Below are 16,919 nucleotides of genomic sequence, written 5' to 3' on the forward strand. Positions count from 1 at the left end.
TTTTTTTGAGCAGTGTACAATTACTATATTTCTACTGTAATTTCATATTAAATGGGTGTGACTACCAGTAAATCTGAGTCGGTCAGTTCAGGTCAAACCCAATAATTAATCTTGGAAAGGTTAAAAATTAGTTTATGGATGGTCAGTCAACTCTCAGGTTGAGGCCACACAGAAAGGTATGAAATAACATGAATTCATCATTGTCCGTGTTTTCAGCTCATCAAAAGTTCAGTTTATTAAACTTTTATCATACATAAAAAGTGACAGAAATACTATTTTAACTACAACTAACTGTGTAAGAAGAGAACCACACAGCATAAAAATCATAGGAAGTTAATTAAAATCTTTATTCGTTACATTGTGTTACATTCAATATCCAATGTGTTTCTTATGGACACATTTAATAAAAGAGCATAAATACAAACAAGCGGTTTTTGTGCCTTTCGTAATGGAGGCGTGACAGACGACTGAAATATACTTCACGCGCTCAGTATGTACACATCTTCCAACTTTATTCAAGTTGATACCTTCAGTATTTACAGAAGAAATTAGACATTTACGAAGAACGGGACAAAACCTAGTTCAGTTCCATGTGGCTCCATCGAGATGGTAGAATATTTGCAGAGCACAATAGCTGGCTAGAGTATCGATTCACTTGATAATATAAATGAATTGAAGCCATTTGAACAGCAATAGAGTGGACATTCCAGATTTAAAAAACTTGACACTAGTAAACTGACACCTGAATTAATGCCTGAAGTGACATTTTACTAGCCTGGTCGGAGATTTGGAAAGCACAAATTCTTATGTTGATAACCCCAGGAGTTAATACAGAATAATTATTGTATTTATTCCCCTCCTGATCCTCAAAAACACAGGACAATAAAAAAGTAACCTACAAAATGACTAATATTATTCTGTGGAAAAACAAATAACTCAAATGAGCTTTTAGCTTCCCCAAATACAGTAAGGCTTTCAATAGGTCAGTCTTCAGTACGATTCAGCTTTTCCTTTAACAGTCAAGAACATGGAAATCTTTTCAAATTAAATGTAACAAACATAATGAAACACATAATCAGTGATCTATGGAACAAAAGTGGAGGAAATCTTATTTCCAGAAAATCCAAATGTCACAGTGGATCACCACCTCAAATATCATGCAAAAGATATAGTTCCGCATTATTTTCAAAAAACTGATTTATACTGAACAAAAATCTAAACACAACATGTAAAGTGTTGGTGGCATGTTTCATGAGTTGAAATAAAAGATCCCATACACACAAAAAGCATGTTTCTCTCAAATTCTGTGCACAAAATTGTTTACATCCCTGTTACTGAGCATTTCTTATTTGCCAAGATAATCCATCCACCTGACAGGTGTGGCATATCAAGAAGCTGATTAAACAGCATGATCATTACACAGGTGCACCTTGTGCTGGGGACTATAAAAGTCTAAAATGTGCAGTCTCTAGTTTTGAGGGAGTGTGCAATTGGCATGCTGACTGCAGGAATGTCCACCAGAGCTGTTACCAGATAATTGAATGTTAATTTCTCTACCATAAGCCGCTTCCAACGTCATTTTAGAGAATTAGTACGTCCAACTGGCCTCACAACCGCAGACCGCGTGTAACCACACCAGCCCAGGACCTCCACATCTGGCTTGTTCACCTGCGGGTTCGTCAGACGAGCCACCCGGACAGCTGATTAAACTGTGGGTTTGCAAAACCGAAGAATTCCTGCACAAACTGACAGAAACCGTCTCAGGGAAACTCTTCTGCGTGCTCGTCGTCCTCACCAGGGTCTTGACCCGACTGCAGTTCGGTGTCGTAACCCATTTCAGTGGGCAAATGCTCATCTTCGATGGCCACTGGCATGCTGGAGAAGTGTGCTCTTCACAGATGAATCCCGGTTTCTGTACTGGGCAGATGGCAGACAGCATGTATGGCGTCATGTCGGCGAGCGGTTTGCTGATGTCAACGCTGTGAACAGAGTGCCCCATAGTGCCGGTGGGTTTATGGTATGGGCAGGCATAAGCTACGGACAACAAACACGATGCATTTTATCGATGGCAATTTGAATGCACAGAGATACCGTGATGAGATCCTGAGGCCCATTGTTGTGCCATTCATATTTCAGCATGATAATGCACGGCCCCATGTCGCAAGGATCTGTACACAATTCTTAGAAGCTGTACATTCCCAGTTCTTCCATGGCCTGCATACTTACCAGACATGTCACCCATTGAGCATGTTTGGGATGCTCTGGATCAACGTGTATGACAGCGTGTTCCAGTTCTCGCCAATATCCAGCAACTTCCCACAGCCATTGAAGAGGAGTGTAACAACATTCCACAGGACACAATCAACAGCCCGATCAACTCTATGCAAAGGAGATGTGTCGCACTGCATGGGGCAAATGGTGGACACACTCGATACTGACTGGTTTTCTGATCCATGCCCCTACCTTTTTTAAAGGTATATGTGACCAACAGCTGCATATCTGTACTCCCAGTCATGTGAAATCCATAGATAGGGCCTAATGAATGTATTTAAATTGACTGATTTCCTTATATGAACTGTAACTCAGTAAAATCTTTGAAATTGTTGCATGTTGAGTTTATATTTTTGTTCAATGTATAAAATCATCAGTGTCTAAGACAGATCCAGTGACATACACAGTAGTGAACGGGACGTCAGTTGCATCCATCCAACCCTTAACAGAACATTGCAAAACAACTTAATAAAACTGATGTTTCAGCCCTAAATAGCGATAAGTTATGTTGTCTCGAATAAAGTCGAGCACAAATAAATACACTAATTGGTGGAAAAAAGATGAGTACAACCTCTGCAGCTACACACGAGTGACTTAATGCTCTGAATTTGAAATATTATGGCCGTAAAATGCCGGTATGTATTAGCTACAGTCATGGTCAATAGTTTTGAGAATGACACAAGTATTGGTCTTCACAAAGTTTGCTGCTTCAGTGTTTTTAGATATTTTTGTCAGATGTTACTATGGTATACTGAAGTATAATTACAAGCATTCCATAAGTGTCAAAGGCTTTTATTGACAATTACATTAAGTTTATGCAAAGAGTCAATATTTGCAGTGTTGACCCTTCTTTTTCAAGACCTCTGCAATCCGCCCTGGCATGCTGTCAGTTCACTTCTGGGCCACATCCTGACTGATGGCAGCCCATTCTTGCATGATCAATGCTTGGAGTTTGTCAGAATTTGTGGGTTTTTGTTTGTCCACCCGCCTCTTGAGGATTGACCACAAATTCTCAAATGGGATTAAGGTCTGGGGAGTTTCCTGGCCATGGACCCAAAATGTCGATGTTTTGTTCCCAGAGCCACTTAGTTATCACTTTTGCCTGATGGCAAGGTGCTCCATCATGCTGGAAAAGGCATTGTTCGTCACCAAAAACTGTTCTTGGATGGTTGGGAGAAGTTGCTCTCTGAGGATGTGTTGGTACCATTCTTTATTCATGGCTGTGCAAAATTGTGAGTGAGCCCACTCCCTTGGCTGAGAAGCAACCCCACACATGAATGGTCTCAGGATGCTTTACTGTTGGCATGACACAGGACTGATGGTAGCGCTCCCCTTGTCTTCTCCGGACAAGCTTTTTTCCGGATGCCCCAAACAATCGGAAAGGGGATTCATCAGAGAAAATGACTTTACCCCAGTCCTCAGCAGTCCAATCCCTGTACCTTTTGCAGAATATCAGTCTGTCCCTGATGTTTTTCCTGGAGAGAAGTGGCTAGCTCGCTGCCCTTCTTGACACCAGGCCATCCTCCAAAAGTCTTTGCCTCACTGTGCGTGCAGATGCACTCACACCTGCCTGCTGCCATTCTTTCGCAAGCTTTGCACTGGTGGTGCCCCGATCCCGCAGCTGAATCAACTTTAGAAGACAGTCCTGGCGCTTGCTGGACTATCTTGGGCGCCCTGAATCCTTCTTCACAACAATTGCAATTCATCTGATCACTCTTCATAACATTCTGGAGTATATGCAAATTGCCATCATAAAAACTGAGGCAGCAGACTTTGTGAAAATTAATATTTGTGTCATTCTCAAAACTTTTGACCACGACTGTAGTATCACATCTGGAAAGGGATGTCAAACACACCAGCCCAGGACCTCCACATCTGGCTCGTGACAAATCATTTTTTAATCATCCAAGATGAGAATTCTTCCAACTGTGAATAACAAACAATCAACTGAAACTCACCTTTAATATCACCAATCAAAATGTGTTTTATATGTATACATATTTTGAATTTTTATCTGATATGGAAAGAAACAAACCAATAAAGGATTTCATTTTCAAATCCATACTAAAAAAAGTATAATCCATCAGCGATTTTGACTTCCTGAAGTTCCATATCGAGACTACCATCAGCTTCAGCGAATGTGAAATGCCACACGTTTTAGAGTGCAAGGAACAGAGAGCTGAAACAAAGAATGCACTAAAAGGTCAGCTTGTTAGTCTCGAAAACCCGACCCTAGGCAACACAGTGACTATGGTCTGGTTTTAATGATTGACTCTTTCGGCATAGAGGAACTACTGTACGTCACTGCCTATGTCGATAAGAAAATAAAATGATATCTGGGGACTCTCCCAAAAAATGACGAGGCAGACATGCCAGAATGTCGCAATTCAAAACCAGTTGGCAGGCAACATCTTTGCAAGGGTTTTAATTAAGGTAGTTGATGCAAACTAGCCACTTGCGAAATGCACTCATTAAAAATGACCTCCATGATCTCCATCTTGCTAGCTACTATTTTGTATTTTATTCAAACGGATAAAGTAGTGGCGTAGGCAGTGGCGTATTTCCTCAATGCCAAAAGAGTACATCATTGAAACGAGACCCTAGTCACAGTTGGTTGGGAGTGCATTGAGTACATTACCAGGGTCACATTCATTAGGGCACACTAGCAAAACGCTGTGCAATGGAAAACACACAAGTTCTGGTAGTCTCTCCCTATTTTAGTATACATTTGATAATAATGAACACAACCCAGATGCCGATTAATATAAAAGGCTCAAACTACCTGAGATTTAAAGTAAAAGCAGAATTCCACACTTGAACTAACTGGTACAATTATGTATGTGGGAAGAGAGAATCAAAATTACTAGCGAAGTCAAAAATGACAATTTACTGAAGTGAGATTTGAGTTTTGTCAATATTAGTTTTTGTAGTGTCGTTGTTTAGTCAAATGAAAAAGTTGGATGTTTTGACCTCTCTTTTCCATTCCAGGCCAACATAATAAACAAAAAAACTGTTAGATATGGGAAAATGGACAAGACTGATGCATTTCATAGAAAAGCAAACTGAAGAATCGGACTTGAAATACCGCAGTGAGATGGCGGTGGGAACTAGTCACAGCCATAGAGTGGAAGCCATTTTGTATTGAGCGCCGATGGCAATCGCTTTGCCATGTGCCGCGTCACAAGTTTATAGTTAGTTGTTTAAGCATATACCCTCTCCTCACAGCTAAGGTGCTTCCTTTGCCCAAGTCTGACGCCTCACAGCCAGGTGAGGTTAGTGCCACAACCAGACCCCATCAAAGAGTCCTACAAGGCTTGGGTAGAACTAGAGTAAGTTGCAGATGAGCAGTGTTGCAGCGCGGGGTGGGAAAAAACAAAGATGGCAGCTGCCGTGGCTGCGGTGACTCAACATAGAAATTAAAATTGTCGACCTCTAGTCGACTTGGAACGTGGCCACCAAGTGCTGATAATATAAATAACAAAGTAAAGAAGAAGAGAAAAGTTGTATAAATATATAGAATCTTTGCAGTCCCTTGTGACAGTCTCTCCCTGTGTAGGGAAGGGAGGTGAAAGTTCAAAGTTCACCGGTGGTGGGGTCACGGTTGAGGCTGCTCTCGCCGACCTCCTGGAAGAGTGCGGTGTAGAACTCGGGCTCCAGCTGCTTGTTGCGGTAGCGGTTCACCACCTCAGCGATCTTCTGTTTCCGACGCACGTGCGGCGGGTTGTACGAGTCGCTCTCCAGCCGCTTGCGCCGGCACGCGTTGATCACCGTCTGCCTTACCAGGAACCCTGAGACAGAGGGGGGAGGGAGAGAGTGAGGGGGAAGAGGAGGGGGAGGGAGAGAGTGAGGGGGAAGAGGAGGGGGAGGGAGAGAGTGGGGGGGTGGAGAGAAAGAGGTGGAGGGAGGGAGAGGGGGAAGCGGGTGATGGAGAGAAAGAAGCGAGAGGGGGAGAAAAGAGAGAGAGAACGAGGAGAGCCAGAGACACACAGTTGATATGTTGACGCTTGCAGAGCAGGACAGTGGGTTGGTTTCCCGGGACCACCCATACGTATGCACACACATGACTAAGCCGCTTTGGATAAAAGCGTCTGCTGAACTGCATATATTATTACAGTCTGCCTCACCAGGAACTCAGAGCGAGAGAAAAGAGAGAATAGAAGAGAGGGAAAGAGGCGACGGATGGCTCAGCACTGACGTGGAGAGAGACGTGGTGGAGCCAGGCATCTGCATCTGGGATGACTCACTCACACATTTGGCATGTGTGAAGACGAGAAGCGGGGGTCTCTAAGATCACCGCCTGGTAACAATATCTCTCTCTGTCTCTTTCTCTCTCTGGCATAACTCATTTATATTCCTCAACAGTGATACTGTGTCAGACACATGACTGTTGAAGAATGCAGCATCTCTTGCAGACACTGGCAGTTTGCTCTCGCACACATACACACACACACACAGTTGTACTCGTCACGAGTCATTGTGATAGCTCACACACACACACACCTTTCACCCCTCCCCCCTCTACCCATACCTTCACACACACCCCTTCCCCACACACCTCCTCACCCCCAACCTCTCACCTAGTGACCTCCTGCTGACCACCATGCCGTCCACCAGGGGGACGACCATGCTAAACTTGCCCTGGGCCCCGTGCAGCCGGATCCGGAACAGGCCCGTCCTCAGAGGGTGGATGAAGATCACCTGCACATCCTGACCGGACGTTGTGGGTCTAAGGAAGGGGGGGTGGAGGGGGAGGAGGAGGAAGAGGGTTGGACAGGCATAGAGAGAAAGGGAGAAATGAATTTGCCTCTCTTGCACACTCACTGGACTCTACCCACATATATTACACTGACACTCCAATACACACAAACACACACACACAAAACACACACATGCATATTGATGCCACACACACACACTTTCAGACTCTTCACGCTGCTGCTACTCTGTTTACTTTCTATCCTGATTGCCTGGTCACTTTTACACCAACCTTCATGTACATATATTACCTCAATTACCTCGTACCCCTTCACCTTGACTCGGTACCAGTACTCCTTGTATATAGTCTTGTTATTGTTATTTTATTGTGTTACTATTCACCTTTCTGCTATTCTTTCTTACTTTTGAACTCTGAAATGTTGGGAAAGTGCTCGTAAGTAAGAAAATCACGGTAAAGTCTACACCTGTTGTATTCGGAGCATGTGACAAATCACATTGATTTGATTTGAGAAAGAGGGAGAGAGAGGCAGAGGAGGAAGACGAGGGAGAGAGAGGCAGAGGAGGAAGACGAGGGAGAGAAGACTAGGTGGAACAGAGCAGATATGAGACACTGTCCCCGCTGCAGAGGTGCTATGAGCACCTCTTACCATCCTGCCTTCTGAGGTCAGCCACCATGCACCATATTAGCTAGGTTTTGGTTCTGTACTGCCTCTAGTTCGACCCCTTGCACTTGTCTCCTGTTTTATATGCTGCCCTGGCAAGATCCCCAGCCCCCTGTGTCCCGTGACCTACACTGCGCTGTCTGTGCTACATGAACACTAGTACTCGTCTGACCCCGTTGGTCCCCCGCCACCATGCTGAGCCCACATCAATACGCCTTGCACTAACTTAATAATACATGCCATTTGTATAAGACTTTGCTGTAAAGGACAACTGTCTGGTCTTGGTGGTGGTATATACTTGGAGCTTCTACCTAGAATGTCAGAAGAGGATACATTTCTTTCTAGGGTTTTGTCCTTATCATAGTCACCCTCGCTTGCTAAAAAAATTAATGAACACTGTGAAAATGAATAAGTAAAAGGACATTTTGTTTGACTGATTGATTGAGAAGCCCTCAAATCTGCAGTGCTCCATAATCGTTGTAGAAACTACTTTCTCAGTCCAATTCTCCATCATCTGACTTAACTCTAAGTATAATGGATATAAAATAATAGGAATAGTGAATACAGCTATGAATCCTCTAGTTTCTAGCTGTCAAATCCTTGACGATCCAATGGTCCCTCCCTTGGCCTCCTCTTCCAATGAGCTTTGAGAGAGAGGCGAGGAATAGAGGGAGGAGGAAGCAAGGACTTCACAGCTAGAAAACATTTCAGATACAGTCTCTGTGTTGAGTAGTGATGGATGAGAGCCTTTAGTACCTTGTTGAGGCGCTACTGTTAGCCGTGGTTTCCACTCCAGTGCTCGTCTCGCCCAGCAGGTCGGCCAGGGGAAAGTTCTCTACAACACAAGAATTCAACATACATTGCAGTTAATAGATTTTGTGCATCCAAAAAGTTTTAAGGTGAACTTAAGTCAGTAATTACAGAAATATGAGGACATTCATTTATAAAAGACTTATTAATAAAATATCAAAATTAATAGTTATATAGAATAGACTCATCAACTGGATCCAATTAATTTATAAAGAACCAAAATGGCTGCCAATAGAGGTCAGTTTCAGCATGACGCAGCAGGTTAGCCTACCAATATCATCGTAGCGCTCCACCCAGACCACCAGTACTTTGGTCTCTGGTCCCATTGGAGGGATGGTCCTGCCGGGAGGCATCGTCTTAGACTTCACTGTAGGACTCTGCGGGACAGACACGCCAAAATCATGTAAACAAGCTAGAACAAGGAAAAACAGCAAAAAAGCTTTGTTGTTGTTTGAATTCCAGATTGTCCCTTTAATCCAACCTGCACATAACGTTGAGGCCTTTACACAATTTTGCCGAGCTATCATTAGTGCTTGAATTTGTTAGAAAAAAATGGCAAAAAGCACACCCCTTGTTAGCTTACAAATTTGAAGGGGAAAAATCAGGCCCGAGGGAGTGTGTGTGGTATATGGCCAATATACCATGGCTAGGGGCTGTTCTTAAGCACGACGCAATGCGGAGTGCCTGGATACAGCCCTTAGCCGTGGTATATTGGCCATATACCACAAACCCCCCCGAGGTGCATTATTGCTATTATAAACGAGTTACCAACATAATTAGAAGAGTAAAAATAAAAGTTGTCATACCCGTGGTATATGGTCTGATATACCACGACTTTCAGCCAATCAGCATTCAGGGATCGAACCACCCAGTTTATAATAACCGATCTATAACTATGTTTTACTCAGTGATGCTATAGGCTAGAAACAAGCATGCCGCCGGACCCCGCTAGCTCCTATCCCTTGTTAACTTTTAACAATTCGACCCCTGGCTATCACCATTCATTAACCCCAGCTAAAAAGCTGTCCGTTGGAAAAGGCACAGCGTCCCTATTCAGAAGGTGAGAATGAAAACCAGAAGTTAGGGTTGTTTTGGCAATCCAGGAGCAGAATGAAATAACACTGGGGTAGGGTTCAGGTTTAGGTGGGATTTGGGCTTTGATCAGGTGGGTCTGACTGAGAAATAGAATACTTGTATTCTTAAGGGGCACTTCACCACTTTTTAACCTACATATATTTTCACATATGTAGACACTGGTATGTTGTTGGAGATAATAATAATAATGTAAAAAAATGATGAAGTGTCCCTTATAATGGTTTGCGGTTCATCTTACCCTCTGTGCGGGGGCCACGTTGTCCGAGTGGTTGGGGAAGAGCTCCAGTGTGAGGTTGGACTGTTTCAGCAGGCTGGGCAGCAGTTCCATCTGAGAGTCAGAGTCCCCCGTGGGGAAACTGCTCTCCGACGACTCCGCTATAGGAACAACACAAAGACAAGTGAGAACACACATATAGTCTGCATCCCAAACGGCACCCTATTCCCTAGATGACCAGGGCCCCTATATAACATTAGTGCACTACTTTTGACCAGGGTTTTGGTCAAAAGTAGTGCACTATATAGGGAATAGGGTGACATTTGAGACACACCATAGATAAACCCACGCCATCAGTCACGGCATAATGTGGCTAAATGTTTTACAACAGAAAAAAAGATGAGGCTTTCTAATTGGACAGATAGTCCCTCCCTGTTTCAGTCCATTTTCTTCTGTTTGGTGCCTAATGAATCCACCCCTGCTCAATGACTTTCTAATGCAATTACAAAGCTCTAAAGAACATTTGTTGAACAAATGAGAGGAAGTCAATAAAGAGAGAAAAGAAGACAGGAAGATGGGAGAGCGAGATGAGGAGAATGGAGAGAAAGGGATAAGTTAAGATAAAGAGAGACGAGGAGTTTTTAGTTTCATTTAGGTTGAGAGGTTTATACCGCATAAAATGAAAGATAGTTGAAGATATTTTTGATGTCCCAAAACCATGGCATCAGGTTTATGAACTGATAAACAAAACAGCATTTGGCGCATCAATCCGTTCTTTTCAATTTAAACTATTATCTAAAATTCTCCCCACAAAAAGAAAGCTCAATATATGGGGGATTAAACAGTCAGCCCTGTGCAGACTCTGCAATGAAGAAACAGAATCAATAGATCATCTCTTTTGGTACTGTCCTTCGGTGGCTCGCTTTTGGAGTCAGGTCCAGAAGTGGTTGTTGAGTCATAATGTCTGTGTTCAGATGGACTTACAAACAGTACTGTTAGGAGATCTGAAAAACGACCATCAATCAAATGGGAAATATGATTATATTCTTAGGTAAAGTATTTATATTTAGGGCAATCTCGGTAGAAATAGTACAAATAGAGAGGTTCAAGACCCTCGTAAGACATCACAGTAAAATAGAAGGATGTATTGCAAAAGGAAATAGTGAAATGGCAATACTGGGAAAGATGGTTTAGTCTGTGGACATCTGAGGGGTGGAATTAAGATTAGAGGGATTGGTTGATTTGACGATGCACTAGTCCAGTAAAAATAGGAGGCTATTTGTATATATATTGAATTTGAATGTTTTCCACCAGGTCCTCTAACCCAGGGATCAGAAATTGTCATTTTATAGACTAATCTGTCTGCTAGTTTCATAGCTGATCTCCCCCCAACAACAACAACAAAAACAGATTAGGAGTGGAGGAGAGAAAATAAGAAGGGAGAGATAGATGAGGAGTACAGGAGAGAAAATAATAGAGAAAGATGGGAGAAAGGGACAAGGCCCACCGGAGGAGTCTGTGAGCGAGGGAACGACAAAGGCGATCTCGGTCAGGGCGTCGGCATAGTACAGCACCTGCTTCTCTCCATTGAACACGCCCCCGCCCGTGTCTCCCAGGGTGACAGTATCATCTGTGGGGACAGAGAGGAACTTCTTTACTACTAGGGATGGGCATTTGAAATATTTTCACTATTCAAATAAGACCATGAACGTTTTTCCTGCGTTTGCTGCGTGACTCAGCAGAGAGGATGCCGCTCTGCTTGAGCAGCAGGGCGGGTGAAGGGCAGGTGCCCATGTGTGAAGAGGGAGGGAGAGAGAGAAAGTAGCCATACTTGCGCTAGTTAGACAAACTTTTTGCGGCCATATCTATACCATCTGGTAGTGCCTGTCTTGACTGCATCAAATCGATGTCAAGAAAAGATCTACGCTAGCCAGCTAAGTTAGCGAACTAGCTAGCGAGCAAGGCTAATTGAAGCTATTTTGCTAGGCATCCCGTCCATTTCTACAACAACTCCATTAATTTTAAACAACAGTACCTGTTGAAGGTAACTTAATTCCACAATTTTAATTCCATTTTGCATTGATTAGAAATATCTCACTTCATCTGCCAGGCTACATATGGAGTCTCTGACTGTTAAGCCTTGTTCACACAGTTTTGTTTTTCAAATCCATTTTGGACTACTGACTGTCCAAACAGCAAGTTACAAGTGACCAAATCGGATGTGTTTGTGTTCAGACCTCAGTCATTTGCTGACAATGCAACATTTGTTGTCATAGTAACGACGGGTGTGTGTGCAGGGGTGTAGGCAGATTGGTGGTGGTGCTTGTGCTTCCTATCACTCAGAAGTTGTGTAGCAAACTAAGGTGACAACAATGCCTGTGATGGACGTTTCCCAGATGCTTTGAATGTTAAAAATCATAGGGTAAGAACACTTTCAAAGCCTCAAAAGGATAAGATTATCCAACTTTCAAAACAAGTCCTTTTTGGCTAGCCACAGCAGTAACTGGCTAGCTAGGTAGCCGTTTAGCTTTCTAGCACATTCACTAATTTGTTTTTAAACAATTAACAAGCAAGTTAGCTACCACATGTTCTTGTCAAACTGTCAACAGAGTAGCTAGCAAGCAACAAGATATGCCAAATAACAAATCCAAAAACCACTTGAGGGCAAATCAATCTGATTTGACCGTTCAGACAAGTCTCATGGCCAGAAATCAGATTTGTATCATACTTCAAACCACCTACTAAGGTGGTTTGAAATGTGGCTTTAAATATCAGATTCCATGTGCTTTTTGGCTATTCAGACTTCAGGAAAAATAACAGATCCGAATCGGATATGCAAATAAATAGGACTTGAGTCACTTTAAACTGCCAATGTGAACACTGCTTTAGTGCCACTTTGATTGCCCAACAATAACAACAAAATACACGTGTGAAATGTGTGATGTGCTGGTTACCGGTATGTATTTTATGGGGCGCATGTCATAAAAACTACATTCAAAAGTTTGTTGTTTTATTAAATTAGCAATGTCAAATGTCATGGTAAACTTATATGTAGCAATGTCACATTAATAATTGTATTTAATTCAGGTAAAGCCTTTTCATTGTTAAAATAGGCCTATAATTAATCAAAAAAATACAAATGAATACTCACGTAAGTAATCGTATACTAACGTCTGTTCGGATATCCGGATATTCTATCAACCGTGCCCATTCCTACTTAATACTGTAAAAATATATATATATTCTCAGGTTGGCATGATAATGCTCTCTCCTCCCTCCCTCTCTCACCTGGTGGGCTGCTGTCTCCATTATTGTTGCTGTTGTTGTTGTTGTTGTTGTTGTTGATGGACCAGCTGGTGTAGACGCTGCCCGTCCAGCCCGGGTGCTGCCCCACCTCCACAGGCCAGCCCAGTGACATCAGGAACTCCAGGAAGTGATGCTGCACGTTGGAGCTTGACTCCACGTTTCTCAGGATCTGGCATAGGACCGTAGAGTTAGTTAGAGGACTCATCATGGATATAACCTGTTTTTGCATGGACTGCCATTGAGAGCGTCCACCATTTTGAAGTAGTCAACTGGGTGGGGACTCCTATGGGTTGGGAGTGATCAGCCAATGATCAGAGCATTGTCTTATTCAAATTGGATGCTATGGTTTGTGAATGGCTTGAAACTATATCACCACCATCTAGTGGCCACAATAAATGAATGACAAGATTTTAGTTCAGGACTCCAGCACTGCAGATGGCTGTAAATCACCAATATTGGCTTTACAACTTTTTTCAAACACACAAAAAAAAAAAAATTGACTACTTTAAAAAGGAGATAAGACTCAATGGTGCGGCCTGTGCTTTCACAGACGCCATTATGGGGCAGGTACAAATATGATTTCTCTAACTAACTCTATGCATGGGACACAGTGACAGACAGTCCATTAACAGAGGAGTAAATGGTTTTGGATTGTAAAAGTTTGTGGTCAATTGCAGTTGTATTTTGCTGGTTTTATTAATAGATAGGTTTGAAATGAGACAGGGAGTCTGCAGATCTACCAATAGACCAGACTCTGGCACCTAAACGTTTTTTCAACCATTTTAGAATAGTTTAGCGTAACTGTCTAGAAGGAATGTCAGAGAAAATAGACTATAATATCAGGGCATGTAAGAAGTTAATCAATCAAGACTTTAGCACCGGTCCATAACTCCTGTGCTGTGTTCATTAGGGCACACCGTAGCAAACAGTTTAAATGTAGCAATAGAAAACAAGTTTGACCTTTTTCTTCTGTTTTGTTCCTACTGAACACAACCCTGTTGACACCCTCCATTTAAACCTATCACCTCCTGGCTGCTCTTCTGGCCGGCCTTCATGTAGAAGAGGAAGACGGTGTCACAGGGCCGGCAGGGCAGCAGGTCCAGGTAGCTCATGTCGTCAAAGAAGCCCGGCAACCCAGAGTCCAGTGCAATCAGGTGGGGAGGTAGGCGACTGTTGCCGGGCTCCTGGAGGGCAGGAAACATCAAGTTAAATGTGATTGGCTGGTTCATCAGCCAATGCAACCCTAAAATGACTTTACACATGAATTGGCCGGTTTAACTACTGTATTTGGTTAACTATAATTTGCTACTTGGTGATAACACATAGGATCAAAATAAGCTAAACTAACATCAGCTGAGATTGCACCAATCGGATTCACCTTAATATGGCGTTCTATTTAAGTTGACCAGTTCTGCACCCACATCCTCTGCTGTTGCCTTGCTGCTGCGCTAAGCTATGCAATCCGCTTTTCTTGGATGCTTAATACTGCTTCTGCTGTAACATCGCTTCTGCTGTAACATTGCTGCCACCAGTTATGCGTCGTCTGTTTTTGGCTAGCCCTCCACCACCCCAGCTTCCACCTGTTTGGTTCTGCTTTTTGTTCCCATCAGGAGGATTGGTATCTTGCTCACTGCCTGTAGTTGATTATAATGGCAGTAATTGACGCATTGCTCTGGCAGCGAGCTCCCCTGAAGGAACAGAGCCTAACGCCAAGACCAAATGCATTGTCATCTATTTTCTAATAAATGGTTAAACTAAGATGTGAGTTTTCTGTCTGAAATGATGTTTTAACTGAATAAATATAGTCATTTATTGATTGCATACTTTCTAGTTGATATATACTGAACAAAAATATAAACGCAACATTTAAAGTGTTGGTCCCATGTTTTAAGAGCTGAAATACAAAATCCCAGAAATGGTCCATAAGCACAAAAAGCTTATTTATCTCAAATGTTGTGCACAAATTTGTTTACATCCCTGTTAGTGACCATTTCTCCTTAGCCAAGATAATCCATCCACCTGACAGGTGTGGCATATCAAGAAGCTGATTAACCTCTACAGGATCGGTGTCCCGTATACAGGACGGTTGAGCTAACGTGCGCTAATGTGATTAGCATGACTGTTGTAAGTAACAGCAAACTTTCCAGGACATAGACATGTCTTATATGTGCAGAAAGCTTTAATTATTGTTAATCTAACTGCACTGTCCAATTTACAGTAGCTATTACAGTGAAAAAATAACATTATTTTGTTTGAGGAGAGTGCACAACAACAAAAAACGTATCACGGCAACTGGTTTGATACATTCACCTCTGACGGTAAATAATGTACGTACATTCAGTAATCTTGCTCTGATTTGTCATCCTAAGGGTCCCAGAGATAAAATGTAGCATCGTTTTGTTTAATAAAATCAATTTTTATTTTCAAATGTAGGAACTGGGTTCTACAGTTTGAACCCCTGCTGTCTGGCTCCACACCCACCCCGCCCGGCCATCTAGATGTGTGAAAGTTAGTGTATAAGCTAATGATCCTGTATGACATTCCTGGGAGTGTGTAAACTTACATTTTGTATTACCATATCATTTTTGTATGTTCTTTATAGCTATGTACTTGAAAATGTATCAATTCACCAATTCGGCACATTTGGGCAGACTTCATACAAAATAGTCCAGTATTGCAATGCTTCACTGGATCAATCTGAAGCTTTGCACACACTGCTGCCATCTAGTGGCCCAAATCTAAATTGCTCCTAAACTGCAATATTATATTGTGGCCTTTCTCTTGCATTTCAAAGATGATGGAACCATTTTCTTAATAGAAAACGCATGTTTTTTTGTTTGTATTATTTTTTACCAGATCTAATGTGTTATATTCTCCTACATAAATTTTTTTTTCCTCCAATGTTGTTTTAGAGAATTTGGAAGTACATCCAACCGGTCTCACAACCGCAGACCACGAGTAACCACGCCAGTCCAGGACCTCCACATCCGGCTTCTTTACCTGCGGGATCGTCTGAGACCAGCCACCCGAACAGCTGATGAAACTGAGGAGTATTTCTGTCTGTAATAAACCCCTTTTGAGGGGAAAAACTAATTCTGATTGGCTGGGCCTGGCTCCCCAGTGGGTGGGCCTATGCTCTTCCAGGACCACCCATGGCTGCGTCCCTGTTCAGTCATTAGATTAGGGCCTAATTTATTTATTTCAATTGACTGATTTCCTTATATGAACTGTAACTCCGTAAAAACATTGAAATTGTTGCATTTTGCATGTATATTTTTGTTCAGTAAAGATTGACATAAGCTAGTGCTGTTCGTTAGGCTTACTCCTAATTAGCTGACGAAAAATAGGCTAAATGTGGACAGTTCTTCTAACATCTTCAATATGCACCTCGGAATTCTTTAAAGAGGGACGTGCGCAGTTGCGTCCCCAATGTGTTGGTCTTCACTTACAGCCTACTTCTTAGCTGTGAGAAGGACCCGATCATGTGACAGGCATTGGCTAATAAGAATGTAGATATCAGAGAGCCATGTCTGAGATGACTTCTCTAAGCTGAGTGGCCCTCTGTTAGTGTGTGTGTGTGTGTGGACACCTAAGCTGAGTCATAGAGCAGGCTGAGCATGTACCACCCTACTATTCCCCCACTTTTTATGTGAAATCACTGTCACCCACTGATTAACTTGTCATTTTGCAGATAAAAAAAAAAAGTTTTGACCTAGTACTATGTCAATATTTATCTTTAGAAATGATCATGACATTTAGCCAATTAATATAATGCAACTGGATTTTACCCCCATCTCAAAAGCGAAATTGTTTAGACCGTTTGGTATTTTGCACAGCTCGCAAAA

The 16,919-nt window shown here is 42.5% G+C and overlaps 1 protein-coding gene across 1 annotated transcript in view; it reads right to left on the reverse strand.

The window, feature by feature from the left end:
* Positions 1–328: 328 nt before the first annotated feature.
* The window catches only part of LOC311138745 (ral GTPase-activating protein subunit beta-like), a 72,520-nt gene continuing 55,929 nt past the window's right edge, over positions 329–16,919 (reverse strand). Inside the window, exons 23-30 of the mRNA XM_084173555.1 lie at positions 14,100–14,258; positions 13,057–13,243; positions 11,276–11,398; positions 9,793–9,929; positions 8,731–8,836; positions 8,406–8,484; positions 6,849–6,997; positions 329–6,059 (exon numbers count right to left, since the gene is read on the reverse strand). Of these exons, the coding sequence (XP_084029681.1) occupies positions 5,845–6,059; positions 6,849–6,997; positions 8,406–8,484; positions 8,731–8,836; positions 9,793–9,929; positions 11,276–11,398; positions 13,057–13,243; positions 14,100–14,258 (1,155 nt within the window). The 3' untranslated portion in view covers positions 329–5,844. The remainder of the gene's footprint in view (positions 6,060–6,848; positions 6,998–8,405; positions 8,485–8,730; positions 8,837–9,792; positions 9,930–11,275; positions 11,399–13,056; positions 13,244–14,099; positions 14,259–16,919) is intronic.

The sequence above is a fragment of the Coregonus lavaretus genome, assembly GCF_964263955.1.
Source record: "Coregonus lavaretus genome assembly, chromosome: 12".
Lineage (NCBI taxonomy): Eukaryota > Metazoa > Chordata > Actinopteri > Salmoniformes > Salmonidae > Coregonus > Coregonus lavaretus.